The following is a 20,191-nucleotide window of genomic DNA, read 5'->3' as shown; positions in this document are numbered from 1 at the left end:
TGACCCCGAAGAACTCTCCTTTGGTTTCTCCTTCTCGGGACCCTCCGCATGGTGGGTCCCATGTCAAATTCTCCCAGACCTGAGACATGCCTCCTTTTCCTAATTTCCTCAGTCCCAGGAATCCTCAGACCCTGTGGTCCTCCTCCTCTCCTTAGGGTTTCCTCTTTGAAAGAACTTAATCAGCCCCCTCGGACCTGGGAGCACCCTCCCTCCATTAGCCCCTTCAGCCTGAGAGTCCCCAGCCCACAACTGATTCCTGGTCTCTGACCCCCACCAACTCCAAGACCAGGCACACATCCTGGGTGCTGCTAGGTGGGCCTCACAGTCTGTTAGGCTCTTGCCTCCTGTGCCCCCGCCCCCACCGTCCCAGTCTCTCTTTGATCTCTACACCCAGCTCCTCACAGCTGCACCACCACCAGGCCTCTTGCCCCAGGCTTCTAATACTCCTACCCCGTTCTCTGGCCACTTCCAGTAGGCTTCCAGTCTCTCCGGCCCAGACATTCCCACCCCATACCTTTGTCTTCTTCCTTCCTATCTCCAAGGGACCCTTTTTCCAGTTTCTTAATTTTTATCTGCAGAGCTAAGGCTTCCTCCCGGTCTCTGATAGTCATGTACTGGGAAACCTAACTCATCTAGTTTTATTTCTCACTCAGATATTTCCTTCCCATGTCTTTCCACCTCCCCCCATTTTACCTGGATTTCTGAGTACCTGCTGTCAGCCCCTGATAACTTTGGAACTACAGCTTCACCTGCCCTGGCCTTTTCTTACACCTCACCCCTCTCATACAAATAGTAATGCAATTGACAGTTTTTTTCCCAGCCAAAGGAGATGGCAGTGGTTAATACTCCTTTTTCTCTCCCTTCTCTACAAAAACATTCCTCCTCTGTAGCTACCTCAGGACCCACTTTCCCCCTCCCTTTGCCCCTTTGTCCTTAGCCTGACACCCCACCTACTAGGCTGTTCCCAAAAGCCCCTCCAAACATCTGTCCCATTGGAAGGCCTTACAGAAGCTTTGAGATGTGTTATCTCAGTGCTGCCATGTGTGAAAACAGAATGTAGGATGTGTCTTTTCCGTATTCTCGCCCTTTACCCTTTTAAATTTTCAGTATTCCAAGAAAGTAGGTTTCCCACCCAAAAGACAATGGGAATACATTTTCTTTTTGCTAACTAGAGCATTCATCAGCCTCTTTTTTCTTACTGTTTTGTGGGAATAAATGATTTTTGATTAGGAAAGCTGCATCTTCCTGTAATTGTATCTTTGGACTATAAACTTAAATTTCTATCATGATCCATGATATTTATTGTAATTGAAAAACTATCGTGGCTGAAGTATTTCAGTCTTCATAATTATGTGCTTCATGTGGTAATCCCCCTTCTTTTGCCTAAAATGAGAATTTAGTATGAAGTTACAAGTTTTTTTGTTTTGTTTTTTGCAACTAATCATAAAATTCTGGAAGTGAGACCCTGGTGTGGGCCATGTTTGGAATGATCTTGAATTTGTGCCTATTGTTTAATTTGATGGTTTCTGATATGATAGGGAACCACTGGCAGGGTAGTTAAGTGTCAAAGAGAAGTCTGCTTTGGTTACTGCGGCAACTGCTCTTTTGTCAATAGTGTGTTGTTTCTGAATTTCTGTCAGGTTCCAGTTTCTTTGTGAACCAGTGGAAGCACTGATTGAGTTGGTACACAACTGATAAGTCTCAGGCCCAGAGCAGAAACCTGGCCAATGGCTGGAAGCTACTTGAGTAGGATTTGTGACAATGGGGACAGTGGTCATGCCCAGGAATGCTGCCCTACATCTGGACTGGTTGGTGGCCCATCATTGAGAGTCATTGGCATGTGAATTGCCCCATCATCTGGTTTTTCAGCCAGGACTAGTTTTTTGGACTCAGCCTTCTTCCAATACTGCTGCCTTTTATAACTCTTCCTCTTTCCTGCTTTCTTTTTTTCACAACAGCTTTATTGAGGTAAAATTTGAGATATAGTTCACATACCATAGAATTCATCCACCTAAGGTATACAATTCAATAGTTTTGGGTATGTTAACAGAGTTATTAAACCGTCACTGCAATCTAATTTTCATCACCCTGAAAATAGACCACATACCCCTTTAGCTGTAACCCTCCTCCAACCCTAGGCAACTACTGATTTTTTTCCTAAGATTTGCTTATTCTGGACATTTCATGTAAGTGGAATCTTATATGTTACTTTTTGTATCTAGTTTCTTTCATTGACTACAATGTTTTCAGTGTTCACCCATGTCATAGCATGTGTCATTGCTTCATTCCTTTTTATTGTTGCATAATAGTCCATTGTATGGATATATAGCATTCTATTTATCCATTGATCAGTTGATAGACATTTGGATTGTTTCCACTTTTTGGCTGTTATGAATAATGCTGCAGTGAACATTCATGTACAAGTTTTTGTGTTGGACATGTCTTCATTTCTCTTGGATAGATACCTAGGAGTAGAATTGCTAGGTTACATGGTAACTCTATGTTTAACATTTTGAAGAACTGCCAGACAGATATCCTAAATGCCTGTGCCATTTTACATTTCCACCATCAGCATATGAGTGTTCCAGTTTCTCTACATCCTTGTTATTACTTGCAATTGTCCATCTTTTTTATTTGTGGCCGTGCTGGTGGGTGTGAAGTGGTATCTCATTGTGGTTTTGAATTTCCCTAGTGACTAATGATGTTGCACATCTCTTTGTGTGCTCTTTGGAGCACTTTCTTTTTTGAGATTCCAGTTTAAAAAGTTCTTCAAACTTTGTGAGATTTTGACTGGGTTTGTTGTTGTTGTTGTTTATTACTGTGACTATTCTATTTCTCCTCTGCCATTCAAGAAGCCAAGAGTAAAGTGAGAGTCAGGGTCACTGTGAAAGGAATAGTAAAAAGAGCAGCTGTTGGACACAGCTGTGCTGTGAGACCTTACTAAACATTTGCCTTGTTATTCTCATTGAGATGCTAGCCTGTTGTATAGTTAATGCTCTCTGCATTGTGGTGTATTTGAGTTCACCAACAGTCATCAAGATCAATTTGGGCAGAATGGGAGAGAGACACATGGTTGAATGGAGGCCAAACTGAAATTTTGATTCTTGAGCATGTGATAATCCATGCAGAATGTTAGCCAATTTACAGTTCAAATTTTAATCTTATTAGCAAGTATCCTTGCCACCTGATACCCTTTCCGGCATCTGTGAAACCCCAAACTATATTGAATTCAGTGAGGACTGCATACATGAAATTTAAGGCCTCAGATTAGGGTTATGTATCTTTTAATAAAAGTTCTTTGCTGAACCTTGTTAGTGCTGATCAGCCGCTTTACATAATGTTCAGTGCCAACGTCAGCAGATGAAGATATTTAAAATGCTTTGGCAGTTTTCAGATGGAATACCTTTGTCAATAGCGTCAAACTGTGAGAGCATTTTAGCTTCATTGAAACTCATTTGCTTTGGTGCTGACCTCATCTGGCTGAGTGAGCTCATTACAGTTTTTGAAGATTGCCTTATTATTTAATTTATGGTGTACTTGGAAGTAGTTGAGTACCCAAATCTGATAAATTCCCCAAAACTTTTCTAGTTTCTTAAAATGAGACCTCACTTAACATTAAAGTCTCAGTGTGATACAGCACCATCGTACTTTGTTTCACTTTAATTCCAGGGGTTCACTTTGTAAATAAATCAAATTGTCATGAAATCTGAAAATCTACCTGTTCGGGATGAACCTGTATATATTGGGATAAAATCCACTAGTTATTATGTGTTCAGCTGCAAGTAACTATACTTATTTTAAAATAGCTTAAAGAATAAGTGAACCCATTATCTCGCTTTGTGAGAAGTTTAGTGGGGGCTTCTTCCAGATTGGCTCATTCAGGGGCTCATTTCTTTTCATCTTTTTGTGCTGCCATCCTTGGCATTTTCCCAGCCTGTTTCTCCTCATGATCTCTAGATGACTGCCACAGGACTGGGCACTGTATGCAGACAATGCTGCCACCAGAGAAAGAAAAAGAGCTTCTTCATAGGCCAGAATCTTTCCTGGGAGACTTGTACACATATCTAGGTTGCTCACCCCTAAACCAATAACTCGCAAAGAGACAGGGGCACATGTTTGCCTTGGATCCATCAGGGTTGACCAGGTCTTGTGGAGCCAGGGTAGGTGCCAGAACAAGATCTGGGCCCTGCCAGCATGAAAAAGTAGGAAATTGGTTGTTCGGTAGGTAGTCGGCAATGTCTCAGCAACCAGTAATTGGTGGCTGCTAAACCTCAAAAGCTACTCCTGTTACCCCTGTTTATTTTAGGCTCCTCTTTTCATCAAGAAATACAAGCATTGTACATGAAATGGGCAAAGGAGGCATTCACAATGTATTCTGATTTGGGGTTGGCATTTCAGTTTATAACTGAAATTTATACCACATAAGTCTTCGAAAGTTTCCTTTTCTGAATATTCTGCCTAGTTTATAGAGAAATAATTCAGGATGGTGCTTAGTGTAAATACAGGGGAGGAGTGGACTTGCTTACGATGAGGGTGATAGCCATATCATAAGTAAACAGGTTCATCCCGAACAGGTAGATTTTCAGATTTCATGACAATTTGATTTATTTACAAAGTGAACCCCTGGAATTAAAGTGAAACAAAGTACGATGGTGCTGTATCACACTGAGACTTTAATGTTAAGTGAGGTCTCATTTTAAGAAACTAGAAAAGTTTTGGGGAATTTATCAGATTTGGGTACTCAACTACTTCCACTCCTCCCCTGTATTTACACTAAGTGACTGAACAGTATGGAGATAGAAATAGGCCAGAAAGAGACTTGGGTCTGAAGATATTCAGCTGAAGGAAGCCGAGAGGATCCTGAGATCAGTTTGCTTCGTCTGAACAGGCATGTGGATGGTGAAGACTCAGAAATGTCTCAAAGGCCATTGATCCCTAGGCTGTGCTGGGCATGCACTGGCTTCCAGGCCTCCCTTAACCCAGCTGGTCTCAAAGGTGCCTCTGACCACTGGACACGTGGATTTCCAGAGTACCTTCAGCTTGTCTCCTGGTGGTTCCTCCATTTGTAATGAGGCTGTTTGTCCTTTCTTTCCAGCATGTGGACACGGGGAACTCTTACCTTTGTGGGTACCTGAAAATTAAAGGCCTTACTGAGGTAAGCACTCATTTAAATGAACTAGAACTGAAAAGAGGACGGCATACTCAGCAGTCTTAGATTGTGAAGGGCAGATAGTTTTGACTTTTTGAGGCTTGATTAAAGTGCCCTCTTTTTATGTGTTGTTAATATATGGTGAACATAAAGCATGCAGTTTTGATGTGTCCTGTTGGAAAGTATACAGATTCACAAATCTTTAAATGTGACCAATACTATCGATTTCATTTTTAATCCTTTTTGAGAAAAAAAATATATAGTAAGAATATGGCTATCACCCTCATCATAAGTAAACAATAAGTATAACACCTTCATCATAAGTATAACATAAGAATTGAGATAAGCCTCAATCCTTCGAGAACCGAGGTCTTTGAAGTTCTCTCAACCCAGTAGTTCATTGGAACAATGAAAAATGATCGTCTAGTTTCTAACAGAAGTAGCTGCTGTGTAAACGTAGAGTGTTTTCCTTTGAACCAACTTTTTAAACCTCAGAACTCCTGGGAATATAGAAAGCAAGAAAGAGCATTCTTTTCCCACTAGTGAGTAAACAGGAAGAGGAAGGAAATGACTGAACTGGCTGCTTAACTCCACAGTGAGGGCCTGGACTTGACCTAGCTATAGTGTCCCATTGACCTGATTGGTTCTCACTGTCTTGATGGCCTAGCAGTGTTTGCAAATGGTCCATGGAGCCATGGAAAGGAACTGGGTGACTTTCTCATTCTGTCCTTTACTGGTTCCATGACCTTTAATTTCCTTTCAATTTCCTCATCTATATAATGACAATTTAAAATACCTGCTCTTTCTACTTAAGGGGCTTGTCCTAGCAGGGAGGAAACAATGTAAGAGTAAGTGGTAGACTGAAATGTGATACAATATGGGATACAAACAAGGCACTGATTATCCTCAGTCTGGAAACAGTTGTTTCTGCCTCCTTGATTCCATATGGTTCTTCTACCTCTCTATTAGAATTTTGGTTGAGAATTTTTTATGAAGTTTGTTGTCAAGATGAAAAAGTAATCTCTTCATCACCTCTGGAAACTTAGTCAAGCAAGGATAGGAAATTATAGCAAAATGAAGGATGCTAACCTTTAAATTTGTGATAGTAGAAAACATATAGTAAATAGAATATATTCAACTCTTAGGCAGTCAAATGTATTTATTAATTGAATGCAGAACATAAACATTTAACTTCATAGGGAAACCAAGAAAATTTGTAATATGGAATGTTTAATGCTGATTCTAAAATCAGTCACTTTGGTTATAGGAAGCTACACAGAAATGTTAAGTAGCATTAAAAATTCCAAAACAGTATACAGAAATGCTAGGAACTTTCCATCAGGAGCAAGTAACCCTGATGAAGGGAAGCCCCTCTGAGTCACAAACAGCCAGGCTCCCTTGAGGAGGGGGCGCTGGCATAGCCCTTCATTGGACTTAGGCTTGTGGCCAGAACTCAGAGACCACCCTCCTGGCAAGTCCTTCCGGAGTGCCCTCATGAGCACACAGCCTCCCCAGAGTGGCTTTCTCCAGGTCAAGTGGTGGACTCAGTTATGGTGCTGAAGTGGCATTTAGTTAGAGAAAGGCTGATGTGTTTCCTGAGTCCTGCTCAACTTCAGGATTCTTTGAATTTATCTTTTTTAATAAGGTTTTTTAGTAACTTTACTGAGATATAGTTCACATACCATATAATTTACCCATTTAAAATATATAATTCATTGGCTTTTAGTATAGGCACAGAATTGTGCAACTGATAAATAACTTTTTAAATTATATCTGATACATGGTCACTGTAGGTAATTAGTAAAATGCAGAAAAGAGTGATTATTCTTTGAATGTTTTTATACCTATATTATAAAATGCAATTATCCATTTTGTTTGCTTTTCCATTGATAGCTGTTAAAATCTAAAATACATAATTTATTTTCATAAAACTATGTAAATAGTTTGGGTTTTAGTTATAGTCTTTCTCATGTTTACAATATGGAATTAACTACTCAATTGGAGATAATTTGCCTCTTAGCTACCTCACATTCACGAACAAGCACAGCTTTAAGATTTGTGTGCCTTCTGGAAATGAAATCCCAGAATTATGAAGAATGGGTGTCAAATACCATTCTCATTGCAATTCTGAGCCAGCCTCCCAGAAGGAGAGGGACCCTTCTGGGCTGGCAACTGGCACAGGGCCTGCGAGGAGCCCAGGTTTGGGGAAGTCACGTCAGGCTCTTCACTCATTCGATAGTTTAGAAGGGTTTGGAAAATCCTGCTAAGATTGTGCTACATTTTCATGAAACTGGGGAGACAGGTCACTCTAAACTCAGACCGATGTGTAAACAGAGTGCTTAGTTTACACATTTACAAATCAAGTTACATGCAGGTTCTAGAAGTTCTCTTTGACTTATTGCCAATTGAATATTGATCCCCCAGAAGACAGGTCTACATGGAAAGCCATACCCATCCCCTGACAGTTTTTGGTGAGCCTAGAATCAGTGAGGTGGACAAGTGGGGTGGACAATTTAAGTACCTGGCAACAGCCAGTCCATCATAAGAAGCCCACACCTGCTTAGAGAGGTTGGGGGGATGCTGGTTATGCCTCTCTCTCTGACTCATTTTCTTGATATCCTTCCTCCTGATAATAGATTTTTCTTTGGCTCTGTGAATTACCACCAATCTGGCTGTAGTCAGGTGCTTGAATTTCTTCTGTCCTGCACTATGAGAGATTTCGTCTTTTTGGTGATATCTGTATTTGACTTTCATTCATTACATATTTTATTTCTCTGAGTTTGGGGGTACTTTGTAGTCACCCTGATGTGCCACCTAAAATGTTTTTATAGAAAAGTCTGTACAAACCATTCATTAGGAAAACTAGTGATTTGAACCATAAGTGTTTTCTTTGTATTATATAATAGGATCACTTTATCATTTTCTTCTCTCTCTTTTATGGAAGTTTTGAAAAAATATTAAAGTTTGAAACTCAGAAAAATCAATATTTCAATTTAAAATCTGAAGTCAGGTGCTAATTTATATAGAACTTTTTTTCTTAGTAGGCTTCCCTAAAACGGATTAGTAATTTACACCTTTAAAATCAGATTTCCATTTAGAAAATGTCCTTTCATTTCTTCATTCTGTATAAATATTGATATGAAGAGCCCAGGAACAGTGCTGGGGTAAAGGGATTGTGGTTTTGGGAATGTTAAATTTATAACATTTGCAAGTTTACTGTTGAGAAAACAGAATGCCTAGTGGTATATCGTGAAGCAGGCCCCTTCAGTTACTGCAGTGGTGATGGCGATGCTGATTCCTGACAGCCGCTGAGCCTGTATAGTGGCATTTCTCCGAGCCACATGGCAGGGAGAAAAGTCAAAGCCATTGGAAGGGATTTATTTTAAACATGTGTAGGTGTTTGATGCAGAGCAAGAGGGGCTTACATAGGGTCCAAAAAAGAAAGTGGGGCCTCCGTGGTCCCAGGAACATTAGGACCGTAATCCACGGTTTACCAGGCACTGCCATCATTACCATGCTCCTTAGAAACCAGGGGCTTGGCAGGCTGGGCTGAGGGGTTGGTTGGTTGGTAGGGTTTTTATAGTGTTAATTTTTCTTTTGTTAATTTGGTGCCTTCTCATTAGCAAGATGAACAAATAGCAAATTAACAGGTGAATTCTAAACACTCAGGATGACAGCTTACTTATTTTTTCCAGCAATATTTTTTATGATTATGATTTACATATATTTGTGGTCGTGATTTACGTATATTTTCCTAGTTTAAATCATCTTTGTTCATATGATAGAATTAAATATATCTAGTATATCAAGGTATTCTACAAAAAAATTCACTTGAAGAATTGCCACCAAAGGGACAAACCATTGAGCCAGTGTGAGAACCAGTGGGCCAAGCCATGGCTTAAGGGAGACTACTCTGTGAAGGCTCTGATTTTGGAGCCTCTTTGGGTGTTTTCCTTGGGAAGTATAATCTACTTAGTTATCATCTGCTTTATATGCTGGAATATTTATAATTACTTGTGGGAATTGTCCAAATTCTTTTCTGAGTGATCAACACATAACAAGTGAAATCAGAGAAGGGTTCTCTGCTTCTGACAAAGTCTCCGAAGTCCAAGAGACCCCCCCCAACACACACTCTTTGGGCACCTTCAATTCAGGTTCTCTCTATAGCCATGGGTAAATTGCTGGGCCTAACTCTGGTTCAGATTGTTGATTAGCAGTGTGATCATTTTTTCAAAGTACTGGGAAGAAGCTAAACAAGGTTGATTTTTCCTTTGTAGAAGGTTAAAATTCCTGGAAACAGTGGCTATCCTCACCAACAGTGCCTCAGCATCTAGGGTTGTTCTTGGGCCTCTACCCTCACGAGCCAGGTCCCAGCTGCGCTAGGAAGTTGCACAGACTATGGTGGTGAGATACTGCCTGCAAAGGCCTTAGTTGGATGGGAGGGAGGTGCAACTTCCAGGGGACAACCTGCCACCTGCCAAGCAACTAGCTGCCATTGGCTACAAGACCTTCTCCACCTTCATGGTTCTCACTGTGTGTGGGGGTTACCTCTGCAGTGTCCAAGCCTACCACTATTTCCAGCTCTCAGAGCCAGGCTGCAGAAGAACAGAAGACATCAGGAGTCCTATAGAGTGGGTTTTTTTTCCTTGACCAGAGAGGCCTGAGGCATGCTGTGGAAAGACCTCACCTGCAATCATATCAAGAGAACTAGGGCCTTAATGGTTTTCAAATCCTGCTGAGGAAAAGTGCCCCTCTTTTCTCTGGAACTGCAGTTTGGAGAGACTATCAAATCATAACAGGAATTGGGGCCAGGGAGGGGGGCGGTGAGGCACACCTACAGACATTAAATATTTTGCCATGAAAAAAAAAAGATTAAAACTGTTCAACATCTTGTTTTGACATCTGGGTTTTTTACCATAGGAGTATCCAACCCTTACAACTTTCTTTGAAGGAGAAATAATCAGCAAGAAACACCCTTTCTTAACTCGAAAGTGGGATGCAGATGAAGATGTTGATCGGAAACACTGGGTGAGTAAATCTTTGATTGCTATAGGCCGCCAGGGACTGCTGGGGAGCTGAGGAACTTGGCTCTAAGGGTCTTATCACCATCTCCCTGTCCTTTCTGTTTGTCTATCTCCTGTTTCTAATCTGCTATACTTGAGGGAACGCTGTGAAACATAATAATGGCCTCTGACTTTAGGATGTGAAATGGGGATGCAGTTCCTGGAAACCTATCCCTCCTGTTGGCAAAACCACAGGAGGCTTCTTCTCATCCTAGCTCCCGATAGACAAAGCGCAGTCTTATTAAGTGCCGGCAGGATGCTGCGGAAAACCTCAGCCCCCTCCCGCCTCTAACTGTCAGGTGTGGAGCATGTTCTCATTCACCAGGAGAGAACACTTCGAAGCAACTTAGAGTTATTGTCCTCGAGTCTTTTCATAAGTCTTGTGTCTTCAAAAATCAATTTCTCAACCTATCATAATAGCCTTTGGCTTAGTCGACCATGGCAGTGATTAATTTTGGTTTAAAAATGAGAAAATCCAGTGTGCTCACCCTCTAAGCCAACCAGAAATGACTGTTGTGTCAGTAATGAGGATTCTAGAATTCCTCATTCTTCCCATGGCCACTCAGACCTGGCTGTTTACACTCTCCTGAATCTGGCTCAGCAGTTCTTAGAGAGGACCCCTACTGCAGTTAACCCAATCTAAGTTAACTTTACTGTAGATTAGCTGCTTTTCTTATTAATGTTTTCCTCTTGAGTTAAGAAAGGAACATCTATCAAATACTGAGTTTCAATTAAATTTAAATTTAAACTTGAGCTTTTTAGAACATTTTTTGAAAGTTAGTTGTTTTGACTGTTGTAGCAACGAGACACTAAAAGTTAGACAGTCATCCATGTCTCTATAATAAAAGAGAATGAACAAGGTTTCAGTATGTTTCAGTGTCCAGAAGGTTGGAAGAGCCCTAGTGGTGGCTGAGGGTGCCAGTGCCAGAAAGCAGCGTTGGAGGGCTCCTCGGTGCCATCTGGTCCCACCTGCCCAATGCCGGTTCTTTCTCTATGGCTCACCACCTCATGAGATGGCTCCTTTCTCCCTGTACAGCCCCAGTGAGAAGAAAGTTCTTTCTTCCTTGTAACTCAGCCTGCTTCCCATTCAACTTAGTTTTCTATCTCAAACTGGTCCTGCAAAAAGCAAGGTCTTTGAGGCTCAGTGAAATCCCAGTAATGTAATGTAATTTCAGGGGCCTTTTTAGGCTAGGTTGGCTAAAAATTAAACATCTGCAAAGCATCTCTTATTTTCCCATTAACTTTCATTAGAACACTGGAAAATACCTGGAACTCCAACCTTTGTTAGGGTGGATTGAAATATTTCGAGTTGTCTGTGGCCATCCACCCTGAACACACCTGATCTCGTCTGAAATATTTTGAGTGAAAAAGGGATAAAGAAGGCCACCCTTGGCACTGACATGCTGGGCATTGTAAGATAAGAAGCTGGGCTTGCGGACTATTTCCTCACCCAGCAGTTCTAGTTTCTGTTGCAGTACTCAGCATTTCTCATAACTTTCCCAACCCACGGAGGACTCCCCGATTCCCTCATGAGACTTCTGGAGGTCTATATCGTTCCTTTGTCAGGGATTTGTAATGTCTAATAAACTTTACCTGATACCATTTTTCCATTGTAAACTAGAATCGGAGACATCATATTTTGCCTTCAAATTTTCCTGAGTGGTATTTAAAGTTGGAATTACAGTGGTACTATATAGTCAAGATTCCATATACTTAATGAACTTCAGCTTCATATCCTATATCCTAATATTCTATTTAAGATGTTTTCTTATAAAATTAATACATGCTTATTTTAAAATATTTGAGAAAAAACAGAAAGGAAAAGGGAAAAAATCATCTATAATGGTAACATCTAAAGCTAAAACAGGTATTAACCTTTTCCTGAATCTCACTTGAGTATACTTTTTTTAAAAAACAAAAAACGTATCATAAGATACAGTTTTGTAACCTACTTCTGGTGTGTTTTTTTTGTTTTGTTTTGTTTTGTTTTAATTTATCCATGTACTCCCCATTTCCAGTTTCTACTTACCTAGATGACCCCAAACCACTATATTGTGTCAGTGAACCTGCTCACAGGTCTGGTTCTGTATGCCTTTTTGCTACTGATGATTCACTTATAGGAATCTTTTAACTTATCCTTGCTTTGGCTGTCTATGGTAAGGTATTCTGAAAAAAGGCCCCCTAAATTACATTTGTTCTCATTCTATGGCCTTTCCTCAGGCCATGTTCACTAGGCAGGCAAAACCCCATGGTGCCTAGGTTGAGTCCAGGCATCTGTCCCAGAGTCCAGGTCTTAGTTCAGTGGGGGCAACCAAAGGCTCTCTTGCTAATCCTCAGCCTTTGCTGCTCTTGCTGGTGCCGCAGCCACCAGCCGTCGTGTCTTTGAGGTGATTGCACCTGGGCACCAAAGGGTAACACTGACCAGTTCTCTTACTCTATTTTTCGCTTTTAGGGCAAGTTTCTAGCTTTTTATCAGTATGCAAAATCATTTAATTCAGATGACTTTGATTATGAAGAGCTGAAGAATGGGGATTATGTCTTCATGAGGTGGAAGGTAAGCTCCGCTCCCCCCACCCCATCAGGCCCTCCAACTGTGTCAGCTCCTGTAGTGTACCACCCCCATCTGCTCCCTTTGTCCAGTGCCTATTACAATTGTCTTCTTGTCAGTGTGTTTACACACTCATAAAAGATAGGCACAGCTCCAGGGCACAATGGTTTACTGCTAACATCCCAGACAGTTTGTTTCTGGTTAAACTGTTTAGTGTTAGCAGATGAATTCATGCCTGAGGGTGGTCACCCATGACATTGTGTTTGCGTCTTCTCCCTTTCCTTTCTCTCACCCAAAAATCCCTTTGGCTCTCCACAGAATCAGCCCTAGTGTTCTGTGAACTTAGGGTAGAGCCAAACTCTCTTTGAGCTTGGTCATCTTCTATCCCCTATTCTCAGCCACAGGCTTAAATGTCATTTAAGTGACTGTTCCCTTACCACATCCTTGTCCATGGCTCAGTGCAGTCCCCTACTCATCTGGTTCTCTCCAGCTCAGGACACGAGGGACCAGGAATGAGATTTGAGTTTTCTACTCACCCCGCCTCAGAGAACTCCATCTGGCCATACTCCATGGATTGGCTTTGGGCTGAGAGGTCATTTGTGCTCCCTGCTTCGATAGCACAATAGTTATTACGTTATGGCCGCAGGATAGCAAAATCACGAAGCAATTTTGTTAAATCACTTTTTGAACAAACACCCACCTCCAGCCCTACTCCCCAATCTGTAGGAAAAAGCTGTTTTATCTTGAAATCTTGCCAGCTTTCATATAGACAAATCATTTAGAGGAGTCATTCCCAACTTTTACTTTGTGTAGATAATATTTTTGAAGAGTGGGGATCATCACTCATTTAGGAGACAGTTCCTAGGTGCTGAGCCCTTCCCTCATGAGCTTGCCATCTAGTGGGAAATAAGCCAACTAAAAAACCTGTTAAAGAAAGTATCTTATAAGGTTCTAATTTTAAAATTAATTTTAAGAACTATAATTTCAGAGGTTGAGGAAAGAGAAAAGAAGAGTGTCCTAAGATCAAAAAAACAATAGCGTTGTTTTGTTGCCAAAGAATTTCTCAGGGTGATTCACCTGTGTGCTTTTAGTAGACCTCTTTGGGCCCTGGGGCCTCTAACCTCGTCTCCCTAGGAAAGTAGGTACCAGGACGCAGTCTTTCAACTCTTGGCTCCAACCAGAGATAACAAACTTGCCTCTCAAGGGGCCTGATCAAGAACAGTATCATTCTGGCTGCTTTCAATGAAGTGTAGAGTTGTTTAAGGGGATATTACTGGGCTACTGGTGATTGAGCTGCCTTCAGAATGATCCACAGGCAAACAGAAATGGCCCCCTGTTCTAGAGGTGATCAGGAACTTAGTGACAGTTCCTGGAGTGGAGCAGAAAATTATTTTTCCCCAAGTAGTTCTGTCTGCGAGCTCTGAAAGATATGTAGGTAAGTACATAAATAGGTAGGTACGTAGGTAGGTAGGTAGGTAGGTAGGTAGGTAGGTAGGTATTGATCGATTCATTTATGAGATGTGTGGATAATGGTACCATGTCTTAGTTACTGATTCTAGTGAGCTCAAGACACGGTTTGCTGCATTAGAATGTAGAATAGTCGAGTGGTACATGAATGCTATTCATAAGTCAGGTTGAAATAAGAGGCTTGCCATCGCCTAGCAAGTCTTGGCTTGACCATGTAATGGTGGAACCTTGGAACCATCTGATGGTTAACAAGGAAGCTCCAGAGGTGGTTGAAGCACACTGTTACTGACATTCCCCATCTGTGTGCAGGAACAGTTCCTGGTCCCAGACCACACGATCAAAGACATCAGCGGTGCTTCCTTTGCCGGGTTCTACTACATCTGCTTCCAGAAGTCGGCAGCCTCCATAGAGGGCTACTATTACCATAGGAGTTCAGAATGGTAAGGAGCCCCAGAGGCTTACCCTTGGCTCACCAAATTCTAAAGGAAATCTTTGCCTGTCTCTTTGTGGATTTCATGCTCTATTTGGATGCTGAGGACCTCTTTAAATGATCTCAGTTGTTCACACTAGGAGCTCATCTCCATCCATAGAGCAGAGTAAACAGGATGAAAATTAAGTGCTAGGTAAAGGAACTCACTGCTTAATGCTTTTAAGCAATCAAGCAGTACTATGCTTTCAGCATTTTTATCTCAGTCTTTGCTGGTTTTGTATTAAGTCCTCCAAAATTTAATCAGTCAGTAACTAAAATGTCAGCTCTGGTGCACAGTGTGAATTTTGTTGTCAAAAGCCTTTTAAATTTTATGGTCACTTTCAGATACTAGTCCCACTTGCACTTGATTTCATCCTAGTTACCTAGAGGCCCATGGGACTTGACAGTCCTGCCCTGCGTTTGGTTCAAGATAAAAGACCAAATGCCACTGCAAGTGCTCTCTTTTTTGACCTTTTAGAGGATTCTCCTTCCTCCTTGCTGCTTTTTAAGCACCTTGTTATACCTGAAGGGTGAACCATATCATAAAATACCTGATTTACTCTCTGAATGTAGAAACACCTTATTTCCTTTCAAATTTTCTACTTTTGTGGCTTGTGAGTGATCTTATCTCTAGTTGACGCAAATTTCTTGTACAGTGGCAGCAAACTGATATCTGCAAGTCAGTGCCCTTGGGCTAAGGGCAGTACCAGCTCCTCTGAGAGCCCCAGTTATTAGGGTTTCAATAATTATTCTGTTTTCAAAGGAGTTTTTAAAACTTTTCATAATTTTTTAAAATTATAGCTTTATTGAGATATAGTTCGTATACCATACACTTATTTAAAGTGTACAATTCAGTGGTCTTTAGTATAGTAACAGAGTTGTGCAGCCATCACCACAATCAATTTTAGAATGTTTTTATCACCACGGGAAAAAATCCTGTACTCCCTTAACCATCATCCCCAGCTCCCTAGTCCTTCTCATCCCTATGCAACCATTGATTACTTTGTGTATATATATATAGATTTACCTATTCTGGATATTTCACATAAATGGAGTCGTATATTACGTGGTCTTTGTGTCGGACTTCTTTAACTTAGCATAATACTTTGAAGGTTCAGCTCTGTTGTAGCATGTATTAGTACTTCATATTTATTGCGGAATAATTTTCCAATGTAAGGATATATACCACATTTTGGTTATTCATTCATCAGCTGATAGACACTTGGTTGTTTTCACCTTTTGGCATTATGAATAATGCAGCTATGAACATGGGTGTACAGGTATCTGTTCGAGTTCTTGCTTTCAATTCCTTTGGGTATATACGTAGGAGTGGAATAGCTGGGTCATATGGTAATTCTATTTCCGACTTCTGAGGAATGGCCAAAGAGCAACTATACCATTTTCCACAGCAGCTACACCATTTTGCATTTCCCATCAGCAATATATGAGGGTTATAATTTTTCCACTTTCTCCATATGCATATCCTCCCAGCACTTAATATAATGTCTTTATGATTAGAGTAGGTATAAAGCGGTATCTCATGGTTTTGATTTGTATATTCTGATGGCTAATACATAATCTTTTCTTGTTGATTTTTTGGATAAGACATAAATTACTTTTCCTGTGTTCCTCCTCACTTCTATGTGAAACAAATTAGGAGAAAGCTAACACCCACACCAGCAACTGACAGCCTCGATGGGTTATCACCCCCATATGTGGATTGTCCTAGCCTCTGTTTCTCCTTCATCTGCTCAACTCAGAGTACCTGCCAATGGGGAAACACAGACACCACCTCAAAATTCTCTAATGTCCTTGAAGTCTAACGGACATGTCTGGGGAGTGAGAAAATGAAAATGAATGGTAAAATAAAGATTAGCTATGAAGTTATCTTTTCCATTCTACCTTTGGATTCTGGGAGAATTGGGATATGCCCATGTTATCTATGAAGCTCTGAGGATATTACAGCTTGACATTCCAGAAGGAGCTGAGATGCTGGACATCAGAGAGAGGCAGAGTGAGCAGAAGGATAAGAATGAGCACCAGGGCTTCGGTCTGTGTCTTTTCTCAGAGTTTACTCAGCCTCTCATTTTATAAGACACTCTAGAATTGTTTCATGATTAGAGCAGAAGGCCTAAAAATAGCTCATCTTGCGCATAGTTCAAGAGGACTAACCAAAGAAATAGAAATAAAACCAAACTTGGTTCACCTAAAGAAGTCTGAGATGAATTTGCATTCCCATCCAAATATGTGGTTTGTCGGGTACTCTGGTTGGGGGTTCTTTAAAACATCCTTTGTTCAGTTTTCAGGATGCTGAGACAACTGCCTTCCGTTTCTGTTTTTTCTCCCATTGCAGGTATCAGTCGCTCAATCTAACTCATGTTCCTGAACACAGCGCACCCATTTATGAATTCCGGTGACAGTGGTTCAGAACAGCAACCAAATAAAACTGAACTTGGCAAAAAAGAACTTTGCCAAGAAAATCGTGTACCTGCCAGAACCAGGAGAACATGTGTTCCTGTTTCTTCACAAGCAGACTCGCATCAGAAAGCATGAATGTTAACCCACAGAATCCAAGGAGCATGGCTGACCAGCAGGGCAGGTGGAGGAGGCTGTCTCCATTCTTCCTCCCTCTCTGTGGCAGTTTAGTCTTAATCTGTTTTTAAAGCTACCTTATATGCACTTTTCCTTCCTGCACAGCTAACTTCTGTATCACTGAAATGCCCATTCCTTCTTCCATTCCCACCTCTAGCCAAGTAGGTCAGCCCCTGGTCACCCTCGGCCTTGGTGCTCAGTGGTCCCCATCCAGGCCCCCCACCCCCCCCAGTTGCTTAGTCTGGTAGCTTAAGAAAAGGCAGAACAGAGCCCTAGCACATGTGTGCCCCCCAGAGCTCTGTGCAAGGAGTTGGTGAGCTGCAGCAGTATCCGCCAAAAAAATGTGGAGCGGAGGCTGATTGTTTAACAGGGTCAGCTGGCGCTGCCCAGCCTTGTGATGTTCACGACAAGCTAGTCAGTGGCTATTAGGTTCCCTGGGCCTGCCATCGGGGGTCACTGAATTTAAGGCTTCCAGATCCCTGGCAGGAACAGATTCCAATCCTGCTTACTCAGCACGTTTGCTCCAAAATTTTGAACTTGAGGGCAATACTAAACTTTAAAAAAAAAAAAAAAGAGTTTTTTTATTACAAAATTATTTTTATGGTCCCTTTAACAAGGACCCTATGGCAAATGCACAATTATTCAGAATTACATTTTATCGTTTTCACATTGAAAACAGCAAATGTTGACTTAGTAATTTTTATACCTATATATGTAAATGTATATTTAATCAACCAGCAGTTTGGAACTAGTCATCCTGGTACAAAAGTTTTGCAGCATTGCATAAATTATAATGCTAAACATGAGAACTGTTTTTGAGGCCAGTTTAGCATTTGTACCTCCTCCTTTTGCTACTCAAAACAGCAGTGCTTCGTGGCGACTTCTTCCATCGGGCAGAAGGGGCCGTCTTTCTCCTAAAACAGTGACTCTGAAATGGGATGGGGGTGGGATGGGAACATGAACACGCTCAAATAACTCAAGGCTCATGTGCCAAAGTAAGTGTGTGTGTATGTATGTGTGTGTTTATTTTGTTTTGTTTAATGTTTAAAAAGCTTAATAGGTTGGCATCAGTTGTGGACCACAGATAACAGGCAGGGCTTTGGGGAGGGATTGGCATTTTCTGGTGGTTTACAAACTTAGAGTACAAGAGGGAAAGCTTTAACAACAAGATAGCATTATAACTCACAGGAGCAAAACAAGCTGAGAATTGTATATCATGGGCAGTGTAAAACAGCACAAAGCCCTTGGTCTAGATGAGTGGCAAGAAGTCTTCTGTTCTTAAAAGAGTGGCTTTCCTTTTAATGACATGTGTACTGTATGTTACTAAAGTTGAATGTTAGGGGAAGCCTTAAAGAAGTACATGGGAAAATAGTCAGCATTGGGACATCTGGGATGTATAGTCCTAAGGCTTTGTGCAGAGGTGTGACCAACCCATCTAGTCAGGCCAGGGCAATGGAGCCTGAAAAAGTTGCCTCAGTGACTTCCGTGGAAAAATGATTCATGTCCATTCTCGGAGATGAGTCACAAATGTTTTTCTTGATTTTAAAACTCCAGAAGGCAACAAATGGGTAAGTCTGGTTAAACCCAGCTGAAGGCACAGTAATTAGATGACACTCACTGTAGCTTCAGTTTAGCTGATGGGTATCACCTAAGAATAAAAGAGGCAGCAGGGCTTTGCTGACTTTATGCAGCATGAGCCTTTGCATTTCACTTCCATTCTCCCACAGCATGCTTGTGAACATTGTCTGCATTTTGCAAGCTCCTTGAAGGATATAGGCCCTACTTAGAACACTGGGCATGGCGGGGTCACCTTCTGGAGCTTGTCAGTGCCTCTGTGTGGCTCTAAGAGGCTGGTGGATTGGCCAATAGGGCGGAGAAGGACATTTGCCAACGTTGATGGTATTCAGCTAGCCAGATGGGCCAGGTTCTATGTAGGATTTTTTTCGTTTTTAGCTACGTAATGAAGGGCACCAGTTTTGGGGGAAATGAAGAAGTGATACCTTTATTAGATCTTTCAGACACATCTGTGATGTGTGTGTAAAACCTGCCCATCGAGGGCAGGGAAAGGATTGTTTTCCACCTCCTCTCGGTAACTCCCATGTAGTCCACATCAACTCTTTTTCTCTTGCTTGGTTTCCAAAAGCACTTTGGGGATCGTCTCCATCTGCAATTATTCTTTCCAGAATCTCAGTGGTTTACATGCCTCTGGTACTATGTGCAATAGCTTTGGTTGACACTTGTATTCATCATTCAGAAATTAGTGCCGATTGCAGATTTTCTACCATCTTCCTCTACCCCAAACAAGCCAGCCAAGAGGTGGGATCCTGGAGATTTGGCTGTTCTTACTCCACTGCCCAGAAAACTTCCATTCTACAGTCTCAGCCTCATCACTCTTCTGTGCTGGAATTATCCCTTCCCACCCACCCGTCCTTTTACACTTTACAGTTTTTCAGCTACAGCCCAAAAGTACCTGAGCAATGCCTAATATGAAGTAGAACGTCCATCTGAGGGCTGGGTCTGTTGATGTGGAAATCAGAAACCCCATGGGAGCAGAGGGCTTCAATGTCATTTGTTTTCAGAACAGGGAATTCCTATTCTAAGGCCTTGAAATGATTTTTTTTTTCCTCATAAAATAGTCTGATAAGCTAATTCTTAAAAAGAAATGCCATTAAGTGTGTTGCATTGTGGTTTAAAATTACTAACAAGTTCTGGAAAAGAAAATATTCAATTTTGAATCCTAATGCGTTTTTAAAAATTAGATGTGAATGGGTGCAAAGTGTGAATATTTTGTTTCTTTAGGGAGGACATGTGGAAAGGGTTTGAGGGTTTGGGATGGGAGAAGTATTTTGCAGAGCTATCAATGTCCAAATAATTTTTTTAAAATAAAGGTATTTAAGCAGTGA

The 20,191-nt window shown here is 41.3% G+C and overlaps 1 protein-coding gene and 1 pseudogene across 1 annotated transcript in view; both read left to right on the top strand.

Moving 5' to 3' along the window:
* Window positions 1-20,191, top strand: part of GID4 (GID complex subunit 4 homolog) — a 21,274-nt gene extending 1,083 nt beyond the window's left edge. The window contains 5 exon segments of the mRNA XM_015586636.2: window positions 5,096-5,155; window positions 10,070-10,177; window positions 12,665-12,766; window positions 14,537-14,667; window positions 17,050-20,191. Of these exon segments, the coding sequence (XP_015442122.2) occupies window positions 5,096-5,155; window positions 10,070-10,177; window positions 12,665-12,766; window positions 14,537-14,667; window positions 17,050-17,113 (465 nt within the window). The 3' untranslated portion in view covers window positions 17,114-20,191.
* On the top strand, window positions 9,319-10,055 carry LOC112477041 (annotated as a pseudogene).

This window comes from Pteropus alecto, unplaced genomic scaffold (assembly GCF_000325575.1).
Source record: "Pteropus alecto unplaced genomic scaffold, ASM32557v1 scaffold52, whole genome shotgun sequence".
In the NCBI taxonomy this organism is placed as follows: domain Eukaryota; kingdom Metazoa; phylum Chordata; class Mammalia; order Chiroptera; family Pteropodidae; genus Pteropus; species Pteropus alecto.
This window is presented reverse-complemented; position numbering and strand designations above follow the sequence as displayed.